Here is a 20,225-nt window from a genome sequence, read left to right on the forward strand (position 1 = left end):
GAAAGAGCTCTCTCCCACACATGCTGGGCTGAGGCAGTAGCTTGGGGCCCCTATCATGGAGGCCAGGGCTCACCCAGAAGTTGGCTCTCAAGCATAGACCAAGAGGAGTAAAGTCTAAGGTGACAAAGTGATATAAGTCAGACTTTGAAAGCTTAGAGCGGTGATCTCAGTGATAGAACTTTGTTTCCCCAAGGACTGGACAGATTGTGTCCCAGGACTGGGGACCCTCTCTGTACTTAGCTTGGGTGGGATGGACACAGGGACACTTGCTTCTTGTGCTCACATTGCTGAACAGCTCTCCTCTGCTCCACCCCAGCACACTTACCTGATGTGCATGCCTTTATTGAGCCTTGTTCAGCCTGACTCTGCAGTCACTTGTCCCTTTAGAGGGACCAAGATGACTCAGTCTGTGACATTCAATTCCACAGTTGAAGTAAGGTTCCCCGTATGTCCGTGTTCTTGTGAGGAGAGAAGCACCTGCTGTTGTGACATCTACACGCTGCCTGTGCCAACATCCTCATGGGCAGGGGTCTCGTGTCACCCTGCCTACACTGACCAAATGAGACTGAAAGTAGGAGCCTCTGTGAATCACCTGCCGTGGAAAAGCACAGATCCTGGTTCAATGTCTGCGATCACCTAGGGCTACAAGCTGTCTGCGTGCAGTGCAGTTCCTTCAGAATGGTGTCATCAGAGTGGACTAAGGGTGCCACAGTCCTCCATATCGGATCCCAACCCACATAGCAGCTAGTGGAATGAACATGGTATATAAAATAGGGGAACCCTCACCCCACAGCCCAAGAGTGTGTTTGACAGCAGGAGCATGTGTGTGCAGATGGATGTTTTCTTTCCATTAGCTGTGGCCTTTTGGAAATGAGCAAGATGGCTGTGGTTTAACTGTCCTTATCTCATCTTACAACACCAGAGATACTTTGCACTGGCCCAACCAGTAGGGGACCGTTTAACTTCAAGATTCTCCAAAAGTCAACTGCAGGTGAACATGCACACACATAAAACTAAACCTGAGAAAATAAACATCATCATCACACTAGTGGCCTCATTCCACCCCACTGTCTCCTGCACCACCACATTCCTCTATCTGCACCTCCCAAGTCCAGGGCAGCCCAGGGTGGGTTGGGAAGTAAGGTGCTAAGGAGTTGGAAGCCAGAGGAGACACTTCCTAGAAGCCTCAGTAGGGACATCAGCCCACAGAGCTGCAAGTCATTTACTACTTTCCCCTGGTTGCCTCTGTGCTTTCCACATGCAGAAGCAGTTCCAGATCACTAATTAGAGGCGCAGGCATTTGTCCAAGGAGATCTGAACAAATTTTTGAGAACCAGGGAGTAGATCAAAATTAAATTTCTTCTTCCTTTATCTGCTGGTTTATGTAGTTTCCACATGGGAATCTCTGTTTGGCTTCCAAATCACTCATTTCACAGAAGCTGAAGCTGATTGTAAAAAAAAAAAAAAAAAAAAAAAAAAAATCAAGGATGCCTCAGTGGCTCATTGATTGAGCATCTGTCTTCAGCTCAGGGTGTGATCCTGGAGTCCTGAGGTGGAGTTCTGCATGGGGCTCCAACAGAGAGCCTGCTTCTTCCTCTGCCTGTGTCTTTGCCTCTCTCTGTGAAGCCCTCATGAATAAATAAATAAAATTCAAAACAAAACAAAAAGTCATTCCCATTTAAAAGAGACATTGTTTCATTTCTAATACATCAAATTTATTGCTCTAAGTACTTTCATTACTGAAAATGGGAAAATATACAACTACTAACTTTTCAACAACTTATCACACACTGAACATTTTGTTGTACATCTATGTTTGTAGAAATACAAACAGACATATAATGAGTAGAGACACCGTTGTTAGTGTGTGTGCATGCAGGCCTGTTATCTATTATTTCCAAAGTAAATATGCCAACATTAGATGCTAATGCTGTGGAATACTTTCATGTACCCAGTAGAATTAACTAATCACATCCATGCAACTCAAGGCAACAGGACACTATATCTTCATTTAATGCATGAGAAAATTATATCACAGAAATGAAATAACTTTAGGACCAAGATTTAAACATAGGCACTTGGGATTCAAAATCCAAGCATTTCACCCCTCTACCACCGTTTCCTTTCAGTGTTAGTCTGGGTCTCATGAGTTCTTTTGAGATCAGGAAACATATTGTCCATAAAACACTGCTATAGGGCTGAGCACACCCGCCAGTCATGTGACATGTTTTACTGTCACCACCCAAATGTCTTAAACCAAATGACTCTGAATCAACTGATCATAGAAGGGGAAATAACCTGGGTATCTTCTTCACTAGCTGTGGCTCTCCAGTTTGGGCCAGTGCCTCTATGAGGCATCATTAGACCACCTCAGGGCAAGAATTAGGAATATGGAATTGACCAATATTACAACCAACACTGTATTTGAAGGCTCAGCTGTCATGCTGCCTCTTACATTTGACTCTCAATTAGATAGCACCAAATAAAACAGACATAGGCCAAAGTAGAATTTTGATTGCTTTTATTGTGTTTACTATGATAAACAGTACGAAATTCAGGTAGCAAGGATGTGTGCTTCCAGGGAATCATCTGGATAAAGAAGAGTTCAAGGATACAGCTGGAAAAAAAAAAAAAAGGATACAGCTGGAAGCTGCATGCTAGCTGTACTCAGAGGCATGGTACTGAGTGGCTGAGGAGCTGGTGGGCATTGAGGAGAGAGCAGTGCTGAAGCCCCTGGGGATGGCCCCCTGTCCCCAACTCTGAGTCATGGCTGAATTTGTTCTCACTGCAGAGTGAAACTTTCTGTTTGCCCAGTGGTTTATAAATCTATTCTGCATAATGACACTATAGAGAAGACACACGTGAAATGAAATAACCCAATCTCAGAAAGAAAACCCCACTAGATCCTCAGCAGACACTTTGGAACAGCAGCCAAGGACAAAATTGGATCCTGGTGGCACCGTGTGTTAGGAACTCTTCCCATTACCATTGAGCACTGATCTCCCAAGCAGATAGATGGTGATGATGATGGAGTACGTCAGACTCTTCAGGAGGAGGAGGAGGTAGGTATAGTAGGCAGAGGTGTTCATGAGCTGCAGCTGCAGGGGGTCTAAAAGAAATGATTTATTACTTCCACAGTTTTTTTGAAAGGCCAAGATTTAGTCATTGGAGAGTGGTGACTGTATACATTTCTGATAACCTAGCTTGAAGTGACACCTCACACCAGCACAACCGGGTAGTAAATACCTACATCACCATCACCACCACCACCACCACCTGAGACACCTCAGAACCCAGTTTTTTAGGTCAAGTCAGTCAAAAACCTATGAAATTCACATAGTACATTCCGAAGTATTAAAAAGTAAGGTTGTGCTTATAATGAGTGAATTCTGTGGGAAAAAAATACATTGGTGATAAATGGCTTTTAGCACATTCATCACATCCTGAATCTAGGCAAGCATAAGAAAAAATATACATTAAGTACAAACTGAATGTCATTTATTTTGAGAACTTTGCATGCAAAGCTTAAATCTTACTTAATTTTACAATAACCTCTGAAATGATTATTTTAATTCCCAATTTACAAATACAGTGAACACAGAGAGAGAAGCCATTTGCCTGATTTCATACAACCAGTAAGTACTAGAATCCAGATTTCAATCCCAGCAACACAGAATTAAAGAACACTTTCTCAGTTGCTCTGTAATTCTGCATCTTCACATATAATAAATAGCAAGACTTCAAAATGATTAAGCCAATTAAAAGTTGGATGCTTCTGCTGAAGATGATGATGATGTTGATGATGGTTAGAGTCCAGAAGTCCCCTGATATTGGCCTTGGAAGATCGATCAGCAGGGCTAGAACCCATGCTCCTCATCATTTCCTTTTCTTTATATGTGGGGAGATGGAGCCAGGAGCTATAAATTATGATGTAGCAGCTAAAAAGGATACCTAAGCTAGACATGACACATATTCCATGTTGTATCTTCAATAAGTCAGTTAGGTGTTATTTGTGTTGATTTTGTTGGGCTCCAAAATTGTAAATAGTTTACCCATACTCATGCACTGGATAATTAAAAGGCTGGAGTCTTAAGTTTAGTCTGTGGCCCTGGAAGCCCTGCACTGACACCCCCTCCCCATGTGTGCACCTGTCTCAGGACCTTGGCTTTGGGACTTAGAGGAAGAACAAAACCTTAGTAAGTATGTGAACTTGAGTCATCTTGAATCTAATGGTGTCGGTTTCAGCCTCAGCTCTTGCTGTGTGGCATGGAGACTGAATTCATTGTAGCTCATTGCCCTCATGTGTAAAATGGGAATATAATCCATCACAGTGAGAATAAGAGCTATAAACAAAATGCACTCACAGTGCAGCACAATGTCTTCTGTACAAGAACCTCTCAGTGTCTGTTAATGTTCTTTTTTTTTTGTTAATGTTCTTAACTACCAGCAAGAATAAAGCTAAAAAAAATATAGAAACAACATGATATCATGATTTCCTCAGACAATGAAATACCAGTCACAAAAATGAATGAAATTCATTGCTGAAAGAATTCAGGGCACATCACTGCACTCCTAATTCATGGTCCTCTCATACCCCAGCCAGCAGTTACTGTGTGAAGATGACCTGAGAGACGCTAGATTGACATAAATATCACTCAGTCTATTTTGCAAGATCCAGCCATTCTGAGGTTTCTCCCTGAAGCCAGGGGAGTTCAAGGGTTAAGTTGATAAAGAAGGAAAAATTCTACAGCATAACATAAAGACAAACATAGCCAAAAACTTACCATATTCATCATCCAGGGAAGCTTCTGTGGAGTTAAGAGCAACGAGTTCTAAAAGAAATGAGGACTAGTATTATTCATTGTTCATATCCATTGTTTAACTTTCCTCTGTGTTGTGGATAGATGATAGATAGATAATAGATAGATAGATAGATAGATAGATAGATAGATAGATAGATAATAGATAGAATTTGTTAGCAGAGAGGAAGAGCTATACAAATATGAGCATCCCGATTTTAGAAATTGTTTATTTGGTTTTACATAATTTAGTAGATCAATTCACATATTATATTTCTGCACATAAAGATGTTGCAGTTTGTGATTGATGCATTTTTTAGTCTCAGAACTGGAGGGTAATGCCTAACATTATCTTGTTTTCTTCTGTGCTCATAGCTTGTAGCACAATAGGTACTCCACAGTATTTGCTTTATAAATATTATTGATTAGAAAAATAATGAGAAACGGTGACTGCTGTCCAGTCCTCTGCACCCACTACTCACATGAAGGGTTGCTCGCAAATGGATCTGTCCAACTCTAAAATCCACAGCAGCACCTTACATGTTGGAAGGAGTCTGGTTTAGGTAAATTTCCTATCTAAAGTAAGAAGCAGTCCTGTCTTCCAAATCATGCGTGCCCCAGTATCCTCAACTCCTGCACATGATTTTCTGGACTGATGGTGTTGGAGGACCTGACAACAATACTAAAGAAGGCCAAAACCTACTGTTTGATTGTTATTGGTCAGGCACTATGTGGAAGTTTATAGGCATTATCTCATCTCATCTCCCCATTACATTGATAAGAGCTGAATTTGTAGAATTCCATGTTACCCAGAAGGAAACAAGATTTAGAGAGTTTATGTCCCTTGCTGAATAGCATACCAGTGATGATTGTCAGAGCCAGCACTGAAAGGATGATTGTGGGGGTTTGATGAGCTAGAGCCTGTGGAAAGCATCTTGTAAAACAACCCATAGAAATCAAACATAACTCCACCATTTTGGACTCTCAGATACTATCTCTTCCAAATAATTGAATTAGTCTTTGCAAATGACTATTTTATTACAGAAGCTCTGCATTTCTTTTTTATTTTTTTAAGATTTCTTATTCATTTGAGAGAGAGATACAGAGAGAGAGCATGACGAGTGGGAATGGGCAGAGGGAGAGCAAGAAGCCAACACTAGCTAATTAAGGAGCCCAACTCTCAAATCAAACCTGCACTTTGGAATCATGATTTGAGCCAATGCCAGGCACTTAACTGAGTAAGCTACCACACAACCCTAAAAGTTCAGCATTTCATTGCACAAGTTTGTCAGGATAGAATGAAAGGCCACATCACACTGATAATTGTCTGAATACATAAATCTGAGGTGAGAATTGTAGTTATCTACAGTATAGAAAAACAAATGAAAACAAAAAAAAAAAACCCACCCAATTTACATACAAACACGAAAACCATTAATGATAGTTGACCATTGGATGCAGGAAGAGAAAGTTGCAAATTTCTTTTGGTTTATCCTTTTTCTGCTCAATGTGTCCTTGTCCACACAGACATGGTTCTGGCATGCAATTTTACGCACTCCAGACAATCTTATGTTGGTGTGCTCTTGAAGAAATGGGTGTCAGATATAGACTTTTGGTTAAATATCAGAAAGGACAAGGTTAGGATAATTATGTTAAATGATAAAATATCCTAAAGGGCTGACTTTACAATGCCTTCAAGGTCTCTTATCCATATAGTGATTTTATTCATAATATTTGCCCCTGAAACTAATATAAAACTATAGGTTAGCTAACTGGAAGTAAAATCAAAACTTCAAAAAAGGTAAATAAATATCTCTTACCATAATCATGCATTGAATGATATGAAGATGGAAACAAACAACTTTCATAATAAAACTTGTATTTGTGTGCTAGGGGCTTTTTCTTAATCAAGGTTTGTCAAAAATGTGGACAAGATGAGTTTTATCTCTCTTCAGATCATTCACTGTTCAGTGCTTTCATCTATAAACATATATGTAAGTGTTATATATTTTTTAAAAAGCTTCTATGGGGATCCCTGGGTGGCGCAGCGGTTTGGCGCCTGCCTTTGGCCCGGGGCGCGATCCTGGAGACCCGGAATCGAATCCCACGTCGGGCTCCCGGTACATGGAGCCTGCTTCTCCCTCTGCCTGTGTCTCTGCCTCTCTCTCTCTGTGTGACTATCATAAATAAATAAAAATTTAAAAAAAATAAAAAAATAAAAAGCTTCCATGGTTTAGCACAGAAAATGTGCTGTAGAATTCCTTAGCAGAAATGCCCTCATTTAAAAACAAAACAAAAACAAAACAAAACAAAAGAAATGCCCTCATTTGTTTATTGTTATGAGAAGACCTTGGAAGATATCCTCTCTGTTAAATGTAGAAATAAACATTAAGGCTCTTTGTATAATTTGATTTTAGTTGATTTTAAGAAAGGATAAAAATGAGTAGTATGAATATAGGAATAAATCCATCCATGTCATGTTTTCAACAGAAAGTACTTTCACTATCATAATTTCTGTTGCTCTGCATCGCAGTTCAGGTAAAAGTAAACGAAAATATTTAATCCTAAATTGATCATTGGACAAACTAAGAATCTATGAAACAACAGAAATTCAACTGAGCATATATTAAAGATCTACTTGGCTGTATTTAGCAACCTATTCATGAATCGGGCATCATCCTATCCAGCAAGTAGGAGGCAACTCTTAAGGGCTATAGGAACGAGGTTTTTCAAGATAGAGAGTGAAAAAGAAATTATTAGCAAAGAATACACTGTTTTAGGCAGGGTCGCTATCCCAAGGGGAGCAGAGGGGGTCAATCAGTAAACATCCTAGTGCTGACCAGGAAATATCCATGTCCACTGGCTAAAGGTTACAGTTCTGGGTACTGTAACTGCAGTGCGGTAGCTATGAAGACTTGGTTTACTGATTCATGGCCTCAAGCTAAATGAGTACATTGTGAGCCTGTGGTTTCCTTTACAACAACCTTCCCTTTTGATCTGATCTCAGCTTAACTCAGAGATGGGATCAAAATTGAAGATATTAATACTGCTCTCAGCAACAGTGCTGAAGTTCTCAGTTTGTGTTGTTCCTCTGGGTGATTTCATGGGTCTTGACCTTTATGCTCAATCCTTGTAATATTCAAGGGTTACCACTTCAGCTGTATAATATTTAAATTGGACATTTTGTCATTCTTTGGTGATGTTCCAGTTTTATAAAGATCATTTGTTTATAGGTTTCTGGCTTAGAACATGCATGTAAAGTTTTTGAGAGAACAAAATGCACCAGGCAGATTATTATGATGATTATAAACAGGATAATTCCCCAGGTTTGGAGTGCTTTCTGATGTCATTGTCCACAATATTCAAAGCAATTAGAATCAAATAAGTAGGAAAGACCCTGCTGAAAGAGTTACTGAGTTTTACCTTCCCCAGTAGTGTTCATCTGGGTATAGCAAGTGGGGTGGCCTACAGCACAGATTCAGCCTTGCTCAGCGAAGATATAATCGAGGGCTATCTTACCTTCAAGAATTACTTTGGACAGAAAGTATTTTCTGGTGGCTGCCCTGGTTTTCCTTTAGACCTGACTCTGTTTAATACACTCCCATTGTTTATCCACCTTCATTTCTCTGTCAGAAGCAGACTGGTGCCATATTACAAGGACATCAGGACAGCCAACGTCTGGCAATGAGGGGCCATTTTTTTGTAGAATTGGAATGGACTTTATCTACATGTACCACAATCTTACAAGGAAGGATTTGTGTTGGGCAGCCATTACTTTAGGAGGGATTCTGCAACAATTTCAAGAATGAAGGAGAAGGCCTTGATCAGACTTCATTTACATTTATCCCACACTAGGGAAGTAGGGCCCTGCCAAAGGAATACATCCTGGTAGCTTCTTGGTAGTCCCAACTAACTAGGGATTTAAATTTAGGAGAGTCAACCAATGAGATATCTTATTTACATTGAGAAAATGTAGGAGCAGAGTAAGATTTTCTGCTAGCCTGAAATACAAGTTTGCTCTAAATTACAGAGGTTACCCTTTGTCAATGACATAGGATATACAGGTCATTGCCAGAGTAAAGGATAAGAAAGGAGGGAGAAAGGAGTTCATATTTAGTTAGTTTCACCTAAACCCCTGTTTAGGTGAAAGAAGTCTCCTGTATCTGGGCAGAACCAGGTGATAGATGCAGACATTTGTAGCTATGTGCTGCGTACAAGGCTCAACCTTTAGTTTTACAGCTGTTTCACTTGTTAAGGTCCCTCTTTTACTGGGATAGTCGAGGATTACCTTCCTCTGACGTTTTGTCAAAAATACCTAATCAGCAGGCTGTAGACTGTGACCCACAGGATCCTTTTTGTGATCGAAGAAGGTTTCCAGTTTAACCTTTTATTGACAGTTTTGAGAATCAGATTTTGGAGACTTAGAGTAGTGGTAAGACTAGCAGGAACACAAAGGATCAGCAGAAATTTGTACACTGAGACAATTCCAAGATGGTGGCAGGGTTTTCCTAAATGTTCCTGTGATTTGCCCAACGAAGGAGGAGCCTTGATCACGGGAGATCACAGAAGGTGCCCCCCCGCCCCAAGGGAAAGCCCATTTATAAGTGTGCGTTTCCATAGTGAGGTCATCAGCCTCTTGGCAGAAAAATAAATACATAATGACAAGTGCATATGACAACCCATACTAAGCGGCAATGGAATGAAGTCCAGCTGCAAGTATTCAACCCATCCAGAGAGAGAAGTTATGAAGCCTCTGGAGGCAAAGATAATTTTCCCAGAATTAAGGACCTGACACGTTAGACACTGATTGTAAACCATTTTGTACTATTATATAAGTCTTCCCAGTGACATCCTTTCAAAATTTGAGTCATTTAAAACACCCATTGTGGGTAAAGTAATGAAAAAACAAAACTTATGAGAAATGAGGTTTGCCATGGAGCCCAAAGAACCAAGTGACTGCTCTGGTTTTCCATTAGACCTCTTTGTCTAATATACTCTCATTTTTTATACACCTTCATTTCTCTGATTCAGAAGCAGACAGATGCCATATTACAAGGACATCAGGACAGCCAACGTCTGGCAACGAGGGGTCATTTTTTTGTAGAACCAGAATGGACTTTATGTACACGCACCCCAATCTTACAAATACAATATCTAGAAAAACTTAGTGTGAGCTAATTTTTGACAATGCATCCCATTTTAATCTGACATGCCAAATGATTTAACTAGTTTAACAAACCCATTGGAATACTCCAAGTCACAGAGACTTAAGCAGACCAAAACTACCAAGAAAGTAAACTAAGAACCCCCACCCCCACCCGCTACAAAAGCATTCATCCTTTTGGCAGGAGAAAACGCAGATTCTAATGCTCATCAACTTACTTTTAATTTGAAAATTCTTCATTCCAACGTCAGTCAGTCCTGCCCACACATAACATTCCTTTCCAAACATCCCCTTTTTGCAAACATCTACAACTTTCTCTTTTACACTCATGTTTTGTCCTGAGTTTACCCTCTTTGGATAACCAGCCTCCCTTTAGGACAAAATCCCTCTTTTCCCCCCACAAAATATATTTCCATTCCTCATACTTCTTCTTTCTAAAAACACATCTCTTACTTTCTTTGCTTTCCAAATGTTTCTCTTTTTATTTTTCAGCAGTCTGCATCACATACACTAGAATTTTTAACCCGTAGAAACCTTCATATTTAAAGCAAGCTAGTCATCAAGCAGTTGTGAACCGTTTCTTAATCTGCATTCTTTAGATTGCCGAATTTATGCCGAATATCATAATTTCTGGAAATGTGTACTTCTTCATAAAACAATCTTTCAGTAAAGCACCAAATATGACTATGAACAGGCCCAAGTTTATCTTTGCTTTCCTAAAGCCAATCATTTATAAGCCCTTTTCCATAAATAGGGGAATAAGGGGGAAGGGTCAAGGAACAGAAGTACTTTGAATTCCTTCAAGAGATGCATTTCTACTTCTGTTAAGATTTGTCAGCCCAGTTGCCCTCAATTAATCAGGGTTTTATTCGCATGAAATGATATCATAGGTTGATCCACCTAATCAAGCACATGAACCTCAATTTGCTTCCTTCCCTCTGGTTGCATAGTTTTAATTTTAAAGATTTCTGACATGTGGAATAACATCCTTTGTGAGTTATGAGGGTCCTCAAGTCAGTGCAAAGGATACTACCCTCCCAGTACTCAGAGTCACTCACAGTGAGAGCCGAGGAAGGAACCAACAAGCCACATGTCCCAAGCAGGCAGAAAGCTAAGAGCAGTTACACAGGATGACACAAGCAAGAAGGCAATAGCTCTCACTGTGAGAGAAAGGATCAATAGCAAGGTCCTGGATTTGGAAAGAATGAGACAACGAGAAATTTTACTTTCCTCTCTGGACCAGGCACTGTGGACAGAGATTTGGAAGGAGCTACTTTTTTTTTTTTTAATTTTTATTTATTTATGATAGTCACAGAGAGAGAGAGAGGCAGAGACACAGGCAGAGGGAGAAGCAGGCTCCATGCACCGGGAGCCTGATGTGGGATTCGATCCCAGGTCTCCAGGATCGCGCCCTGGGCCAAAGGCAGGCGCCAAACCGCTGCGCCACCCAGGGATCCCTGGAAGGAGCTACTTCTGTTAAGAGTTTCTACTCTTCCCTGCCTTCTGCTAGTTTTTCTAGGATCCCTTGTGCAGGTGCTAGAATTTACCCGAATTTCCTCTTGACTATTTAAGAGAAAAAAGTACATAGCAATTTGCCAGGAACCACCCCGTTTCATCAACTGTGGAGGGGGCTCATTTGGCGGCTCTCCTATGAAGGTAGATATGGGGGTGTCTGTAAGGCTATGAAATAGCAGACTGCTGTTTGTGGCTGTGTAGTCTGTTCAGAGTGGAAAATCAATTCAGACTAGAATGAACCCACAAAGGAGCCCAGAGGGGATCAGGAGTAGTTGGATTAGTCTATTAATGTTCTGTTTTAGATACTTCTTCCATCTTTAATTTTTCATTAGCCTTTTGCAATGAGTCAATCAAATAACTTTGAAATATTAAACATTTTGGAGGATTCTATTTAATTGGGGAACTCTTGCTTTTGAGTGCATATCTTAACCATCTGATTTAATTTGCAAGTTCCCCCATTATGGGCATTATATTTCTAGGTTATCATTGCCCTGAGGCCTCGCAGCAGCTTGGCCTTTATCTACATGAATGAAGACTAACTGCACATGAACATTAGTGTATGGGCAGCAGGAGATGATACTGAGTTCTGGCCACAAGAAGACTCTGTGTGCACCAGCAATTCTCTGGAATATTGCTGAAGTTTCCATCTGTGAAACTTGGTCTGAAAGCTAGGTGCTTGGCTCTTTGCCTGTTCAGTTGGACTCTGTGCAAATATCCAGCGCGATGCGACCCAGAGCAGACACGCTAGTAACTGAACACAGGCATAACACTCTGTCAGCCCAAGCTGACCTGCCTGTCAAGCAAAGCCAATTAGTTTAGGAGTCAGAACACAAAGTGAATTAGAGCTTGGAACCAGGGAGAACTCACCCACAGTGCTTGCGCCAGGTGGGAAAGATCGTGAACTTAGAGGGCTCACAGTTACCACCTCTGTGTTTTGCTTTGCCTCTGAATGCCCTTCGGAGTCAACATCAGATTCCATCCTCGCTACCAAATCTGTTAACAAAAATCAACCAAGTAAGTGTTTATAGTTTAATGGCTCTGTTAATCAACCAATTTATGAATCACACAGCATTCCATTTAGCAAGCAGAGGGAACTCCAAAAACTATAGGAGAGGAAAGGTTTTTAAGAATAGGCAGGAGGTGGAAAGGGAATATTTAGCAAAGAATTCATTGTTTTAGGCAAAGTCATCCTCCCAAGGGGAAGGGAATGGGTCAATCAGGAAACTTCCTGGGGTTGACCAGGAAATTCCCATATTGACTGATTAAAGATTACTCTTATGGCGGGGGTGGGGGGGTGGGGGGTTGAAATGGCATTTGGTTTAGGTAGTAAGTCTAGATTTATTGCCTTGGGGCCATAAGCTAAGTGTTGCCATTTGGGTCTGTGGGTTTTTTTTTTCAAAGCTCCAAGAACACAAGAAGCTCCCTACTGAAGACTTACTTCAGTAGTTTAGACTTGTATATAGCAAAGCTCTTCAAACGTCTTATTACGTGCTCCTTCTCCACTGCTTAAAAAGTGCTTATCAACCACAAGGAAAAACTAAAGTGCTTCCTACTTATGGTCCCTTTGGGGCCTTGGTCTGGGATGTCAATGCCAGGACTTGACTTTTGAGTCTAGTGAGTTAGTGGATCAGAGCGGGGCCAGGGCACATTGAGGCCATCTGCCCTCCCTATCTAAAGATGACCAGCGTCTACCCCAATGAGGCACTTTGGACAAATGCTTGAACCACAAGTGACCCTGGTGATTAAGAAAAGTATATTCACTTGACTGCAGTGATCCTCCTTGGGACAGTAGTTCATCCTGCATCCCTTCCAGTCTGGCTCACACTAGAATTGTAATAAAAGTTTGCTTAGCGGTATTACCAATGGTAATAAATACATTCATTGTGTTGGATGGAGAATGTTAATATACCTTTGCTTCATTCAATGTTTACTTACTAAATTTCACCTAATATCACCTTATGCTGATATTTTAATTTGAATCTGAAAAATTCAAGACCATACTAAAACCTCAGTAGTCAAATTATTATTTCTGGTTGAGTTGTGATTCGGCTCCATGAGATCAACAGCATTTTGTCTCCTATAACTCATTGTTTATGGGTGATACTTTGAGTAGAGCAAGATCGAAGTAAAAAGTATTTTGACTGCTACATAGAGCGTTCTTGAAATATGTATAATTGTTTCTATTTCCTGATCAAGTAAAGGTATCAAAAGTGGACTCCCTGTGTGTTTCCTATGTGAGAGGTTGCTAAGGGCTTTCACATGCACTGTTTCATTAAATCAAGAAATGATGGTAAAAAAAATCACTGTGGGGCAGCCTAAGTGGCTCAGGGGTTTAGCCTTCAGTCCAGGGCATGATCCCGGAGATCTGGGATCGAGTCCCACATCAAGCTCCCTACATGGAGCCTGCTTCTCTCTCTGCCTGTGTCTCTGTCTCTGTCTCTGTCTCTCTCTCTCTCTGTGTGTGTGTCTATGAATAAATAAAATCTTTAAAAAACATCACTGTGACATTAATATTTTGGATGCTAAAACTGAGATGACAAAAGCTAAGTAAATTTGTCCTTTTCTCTTTCTCTGTAGGTTCCAAAACCCATACTGTTTTTTAAAAGATATACTTATTATTTTGAGAGAAAGAGTGAGAGCATATGTGGGAAGGGGCAGAGAGGGAATTTCAAATAACTTCATGCTAAGTGGGGATCACGATACAGGGATCCATCTCATGACCCTGAGATCATGACCTGAGCTGAATGAAGTGTCAGATGTTCAACTTACTGAGTCTCCCAGGTGCCCTCAAAGCCCATACTATTTGAAATCTATGGGGAAAGTACGGAATATATATGCACCATGAAAGGCAACAACATTAGATAAAAATTTCTAATTGCTTGTTTTCATGAATACTTGACAGAAAAAAATAGGGTTTTCTCTTTGAAACAAAGGGTCCTTGGAGGTTATATTCCTATTTGTATGTACATACCTTCATTTATCGAAGGAAAAAGAATCTCTTGATTAATCCCTCCTCTATCACTCTCGTGGTTGACAATACATTTGTGTTCTTTATCCATAGACGCTCCAGTCACGGTCAGCCAGCTGAATTTCATGTATGTGTCCTTAGTCTTCATAGTGTTTCCCTGCTGGGATTGCAGAACTGTTTGGTCATTCTTTTCTTTCCAATCTACCTTGATAATTTCAGGAAAAAAATCCTCGAGAAGACAAAGATATGTTCCAGCCTTATGGATTTTTATTTCAGAAATCGAAGGAAGAAAAACTGTGGGCTTGGGGGAAGTGTCTTCATTGGCACTTTTATCTGGGAAAAAAATGGAATAACAATAAAAACATAATGAGAGAAACACAAACATTTTGTGGTTTGGAACCAACTAGCACATGGTAAAAGGAAGGAAATATTGCTGTAGAATTAGTGTGTCATGGCCCTTCATCCACAGTGGTTTATGACGTTACTTATTTTCTTAGTTTCCACGGGAATAGAGGTTCTCATGTGTAACTTGCCCAAAGTCATAGCTATTAAGTGAAAGAGTCTCGAACATAACGTGGAATATTTTGACACAATATACAGTCACTCGTTTGAATGGGAATCTATCGAGTTGATCTTTTAGTTACAAATATGGATCTCATACCCTCTTCTGAGTACTGGAATTCTTCACCTTGATTTCTGATTTTATAGAACATCTCATTCTGCATCTGAACCACTGCAGGATTTTGTGTAAGGCAAAGTGTATTGCTTCACCTCCAAATTATTTACAATGCCTTAAATTTAGAAACAAAATGTCAATATTCCAAAACTTCTCTTTTAAAAACTTTACTGATTATTTTAAAAATGTTCTTATAGAACCCTAATCAAGTAATGCACTGGTCAGATTTTTGTTCTGCTTTAGGAATGTTCACTAAAAGTACATTTTATTTTGGAATTTCATTTGAAGTTGTAGCCTGAGTGAGAAGACACTGTATTTTGAGTCTAAGCATCCCTCCTTAAATTTGAACCTGCCCTACATAAGCCTGCTGAATTTGTCGTAGTACCCCTCAATTTTCTTTCATTTCAAATGCTAATAAAATTATATGTCAAAAGTTATTGTCAGAGTTTCTTGCAGATGGGATCAGAACTTCCTTTACTAATGGGAATAAAGTATTGGGGATAGCAATTGGACCTATGTCAATCGAGCACGAGATTCATTCCTTCGTTTGATCCTCATTGAAAATATGTCTTTCACACACCAATTAATAGGGAATCACTTGTCTTATTTTATCCAATGACTTTTCAGTGTTCAGAAAACCAAAGGAAACCTAGTAAAGCCTAGTAACATGGAGTCAGTTCATGGAACTGCTTTGCCTGTCTTGTCCAAAGCAATGGCATATTTTTCCCACCAACATCACAATCTATGAGCATTCCAAGCTCTCAACAGTAATTTCTACCTCAAACTGACTTCCGTCCAGATCATGTCCAAAGTTTGGCTTCAAACTTCTACAGTTTTCCTCATGATGGACTAACATGATCAATGGCTGGTTGCCTGGTCCTCCAAACTTCCCTATTGTCACATTAGATCATTAGGCTGTTACCTGCCTGACCAGGTCTGCTGAAGGCACCATCTATAAGTGACATTAAATGTCATGATGCCCATAGCAATGTTGCAGTAATAGAATGAAATGCATTTATTTAAAGACCTTTTCATCCATTTTACAATTGGATGTGGAAGGCAATGCCCACTTGTGTCACTTCACAGTCCTGCTAAAGGACTCATGCTTTGAAGTCTTTTTCCTCATTTTATGGTGAGAAAAACAAAACATATTTGAAAACTTGGTGTGCTTCATTTTAGCAGTTACTAAAAGGTTGACTGCAGCTACTTTTTCCTCCTATCTTGAACATTCTACCCTATGCTTCTCTAGCCGATACACGGGCCTTTTTTCTTCTACTTTCTTCCTTAGTGCTTTTGGTCTTCCATTTGTATCTCCCAGGCCTAACTGTACTTGTGTATTTTATTTTAGGTCTTCTCATGTAGATTTTGGAAATCAGAGGCATAAATAGAATGAGAAATAGGTTGTGCATTAGAGCTTGTTTCTTTTTCTGTCCCAGAGCTTGATAGTTCATTGAGGTCTACCTTGAAGGTGACATGAAAAGTGGCAGAAGATATTTGCAAATCACACTCTGCTATTAAACAGAAAACATTCAGGATCAAACATGCTGAAATGTCAGAGCATAAGATGAAGCTTTTGTTCTCAACCATTATGCCTCATAAAAAAGAGGTTGCCTTCTGTTTAGTTTGAGTCAATTCCCATGTTTCTAAAGAAGCCCTTCTAATACTCTATTTTGCAACCATGACTCTTGGATAAGATATCAACCTGGAATATACTCATTTGAAGCTAGTTATGGAGGGTAATACTGGTAAAAAGACAATAAAGACTTTAATAAGGATGGTAAATATTACTTGGGACTAAAGTCTCTATACTTTATGCTGATATTGTAAATATATAGAATGACAGAATGACTTATTTTGTAAATGGATAACTATCTTTTCGTAAAACATCTAGTGACATCATCATAAGGGTGTCACCAAACCAGACAATCAGAGCTTAAGATGATTCAGAAATTTGCTCTAAAGTACACATTTTATTTTTAAAAAAATTTTACTTATTAATTCATGAGACACAAACAGAGAGGCAGAGACACAGGCAGAAGGAGAGCAGCTCTCTGTGGGGAGCCTGATGTGGGACTCGATCTCCCAGGACCCTGGGATCATGACCTGAGCTGCAGGAAGATTCTCAGCCACTGAGCCACCCAGATGGCCTAACGTATACATTTTAGATACATGTGAGAAGTCTGAATAAAATTTTTATTGAAATGAGGGCAAAAAAAGTATTTCTCGAGTGCTATTTGTAAAAAATAATTTCTAATTTGTTCCTATATTCCAATGAAGATATAAAATACCAAACACGAGTATTTGAAGGGTACCTAGGTGGCTCATTTGGTTAAGCATCTGCCTTTGTTTGGCTCAGCTCATGATCCCAGGGTCCTGAGATGGTCCAGTGCATTGGGCTTCCTGCTCGGAGTCTGCTTCTCCCTCTGCCCCTCCCCCCAGTTCATGCATGAGCTCACTCTCTCAAATCCCTCAAATAACAAAAATTAAAATCTTTTTTAAGAAGGGGAATATTTGACCTGATATGTATATTACTGTAATTTTATATATTCAGTATAAAAATTCTCCGTTGTTTACATTCAGACGTTTCACTTAAGTGAGGATCAACTTATGTTTGCTAAGGATATATGTAGTAATACTTGTTACGTTCTACTCATTTTTAGAAATATGTAAACGAGTCTTAGAATTGAAATTATCTTTCAAAACTGATCAATTGTTCTAGAGTACCTGTAGACGAATCATAATTATATATTTTTCTGTATCCTGATTTAAAAAGAATTCCACGAGTGATAAGTAATTTGTAGAACTGACTTTTTTTTAATGAATGACCATGCCCCAACCTATGCAGTAGCTATTTCCATATTTAATTTCATTGATCTCCCCAACATGCACTTGAAATGGTTATTGCATTGACAAAATGAATGGATGGAATATAGCAAATGTTAACAGAATAAGTGTCATTACAGAACATGAAAGACTCCTAACTCTGGGAAATGAACTAGGGGTGGTGGAAGGGAAGGTGGGCGGGGGGTGGGGGTGACTGGGTGACGGGCACTGAGGTGGGCACTTGATGGGATGAGCACTGAGTGTTATGCTATATGTTGGCAAATTGAACACCAATAAAAAATAAATTTATAACAAAAAAAAGAATCGTGTGGGGTTATCAAATGTAAGGGTTTCATGAAAACAGAATGAATCCATGCCACAGCAGTTTCAGGACCTTCCCAGGGGCAAATGCAGGTTCTTGTGTCCTATACCCTGTCCATCATGATTCCTAAGTGGAGTGGGTCCCCGCAGGTGGAACCTGAGGGCCTGGGTCTCAATAGGGCCTCACCAATACTCTAAGACATTTAAGACACAAAATTAAGGAGACCCTAATGAAATATGGGGTCAGAGAATAATGAATCCTCTAAGAAATTAATGAATGAAAAGAGGGATTAAAGTTCTCACAGAGTCTGTGCTAAATATATTACACAAGTTATTTTATTTAATCCTCCAAAGAGCAATGTAGAATGGATTGAATTGGCCACAGGGGAGATGGGGCCACCTTGATTTGTCAACACACGACAACCATGAAACACTACAAGGGTGAATTGGTCGGAAAGGACAAACTTACCTATGTGGCTTAGATGTGACAAGATATTATGTAGCCATTAAAAACCTTGTTTTGGAAGAATGATACAGAATGTTTACAAGTTAAGTGAGGGTTCGAGAAAATTCCCTCAGATTTGTTCCATGATTGGCATTTCTAAGATGCGAATATTAAACTCTGAGGGGCCCAGAACATGGTTCCCCAAGAGAGGACGTGATCAAGATGGAAATCCAACAGTGGAGTCAGTATTTCCAGCTCTTCAACAGCCAAGAATTTTTTGTTTTTACATTTAATAATGAAATTATTTATATAACAATGTAAATATAAATGTATATATGACACTTAAAATGGTAATCTATTTGTATTTTCCCTTCTAAAAACATTAGTACTCTTTAACTCCCAGAAGTAAAGAAAAACCAAAAAGCTACAATCAACCATAATGGCAATAGTAGTTATCATGGAACAGGGGGTCTGCAAGATTTGCCCATGCCAGGCAAGCCCCAGTTCTGTAAATAAAGTTTTATCGAAACACAACCTTGACCATGCTTACAAATTTTCTGAATGTGCTTTGCACAACAGAGACAGTGTTGGGTAGTTTCATCAGAGACCCACAAAGCCAAAAATGTTGACCATTTGGCCCTCTAAAGAACACGTTTGTGACTTAGTGCCCTAGAATGATCTACTTTGAGTGACATTTATTTTTAGTTTATGTTTCCCTATTTTGCAGTATGTTGTCAATGACCCTTTGTTACATATCCATCCTCTCCATACTAAACGTCTTACTCTAGATAAATTGCTGAATATATCTTTGATTCATTTTCCTCATTTGAAAATGGAAAATATACATTTATTTACCTGAAAGAACTGTTGAGAGGAGAAACTTAAATAATACATAAAAATTCTTACAAGTGTTTGGAGCATGTCTTCTGCTCTCTAAAAGCTTTATATTTGCTTACATGGGTTATTATGGCATTTTTGAACCTAATATGACAAAATGTGAAACAAAACTCATGATATTTTCTTTTTTATTTTAAATAATGGAAACAAATGAAAACAGACAACTTATCCTTTCACACAATTCTAATAGAACACCTGCTGCTGTTCCTGGATTGCAGCCATGTCTATTCATTTCCTAACTATGTATGACTGTTTTTGTCTTGTTGTTGTTGTTTGTTTTTTTTGTTGTTGTTGTTGTTTTTGTTTTGTTTTTGTTTTTGTTTTGCTACGATGTATGATGACAGATGTGAAGATTCCTCAACAGAGACCTTAGGACCAAAAGCCTAAATAAAATATTTGTTATCTAACCTTGTAGAAAAGAGTTGACAATATTTCCAGTGCAAAAAGAATAAGGGAATAAGTTTGGATTTACAACTAAAATTCAAGATATAATAAGAGAAAATATTGAGAAAGTTTACTCCATGAACATGAAAATAAAATTTGCATGGCAAAAAGCAGTATAAGATAAGGACACATAACAAACCATAAGGAAATATTTACAGCCTGTATAAAATGTA

General features: G+C 39.3%; 1 gene segment (V, D, J or C); it reads right to left on the bottom strand.

Moving 5' to 3' along the window:
* Positions 1-2,504: 2,504 nt before the first annotated feature.
* Positions 2,505-14,853, bottom strand: LOC119863964. The segment is given in 5 exon segments: positions 2,505-2,617; positions 2,987-3,109; positions 4,785-4,832; positions 12,346-12,471; positions 14,450-14,853. Coding segments are annotated over 5 exon segments (711 nt in total).
* Between the last annotated feature and the right edge of the window lie 5,372 nt (positions 14,854-20,225).

Source organism: Canis lupus, chromosome 18, assembly GCF_011100685.1.
Source record: "Canis lupus familiaris isolate Mischka breed German Shepherd chromosome 18, alternate assembly UU_Cfam_GSD_1.0, whole genome shotgun sequence".
In the NCBI taxonomy this organism is placed as follows: domain Eukaryota; kingdom Metazoa; phylum Chordata; class Mammalia; order Carnivora; family Canidae; genus Canis; species Canis lupus.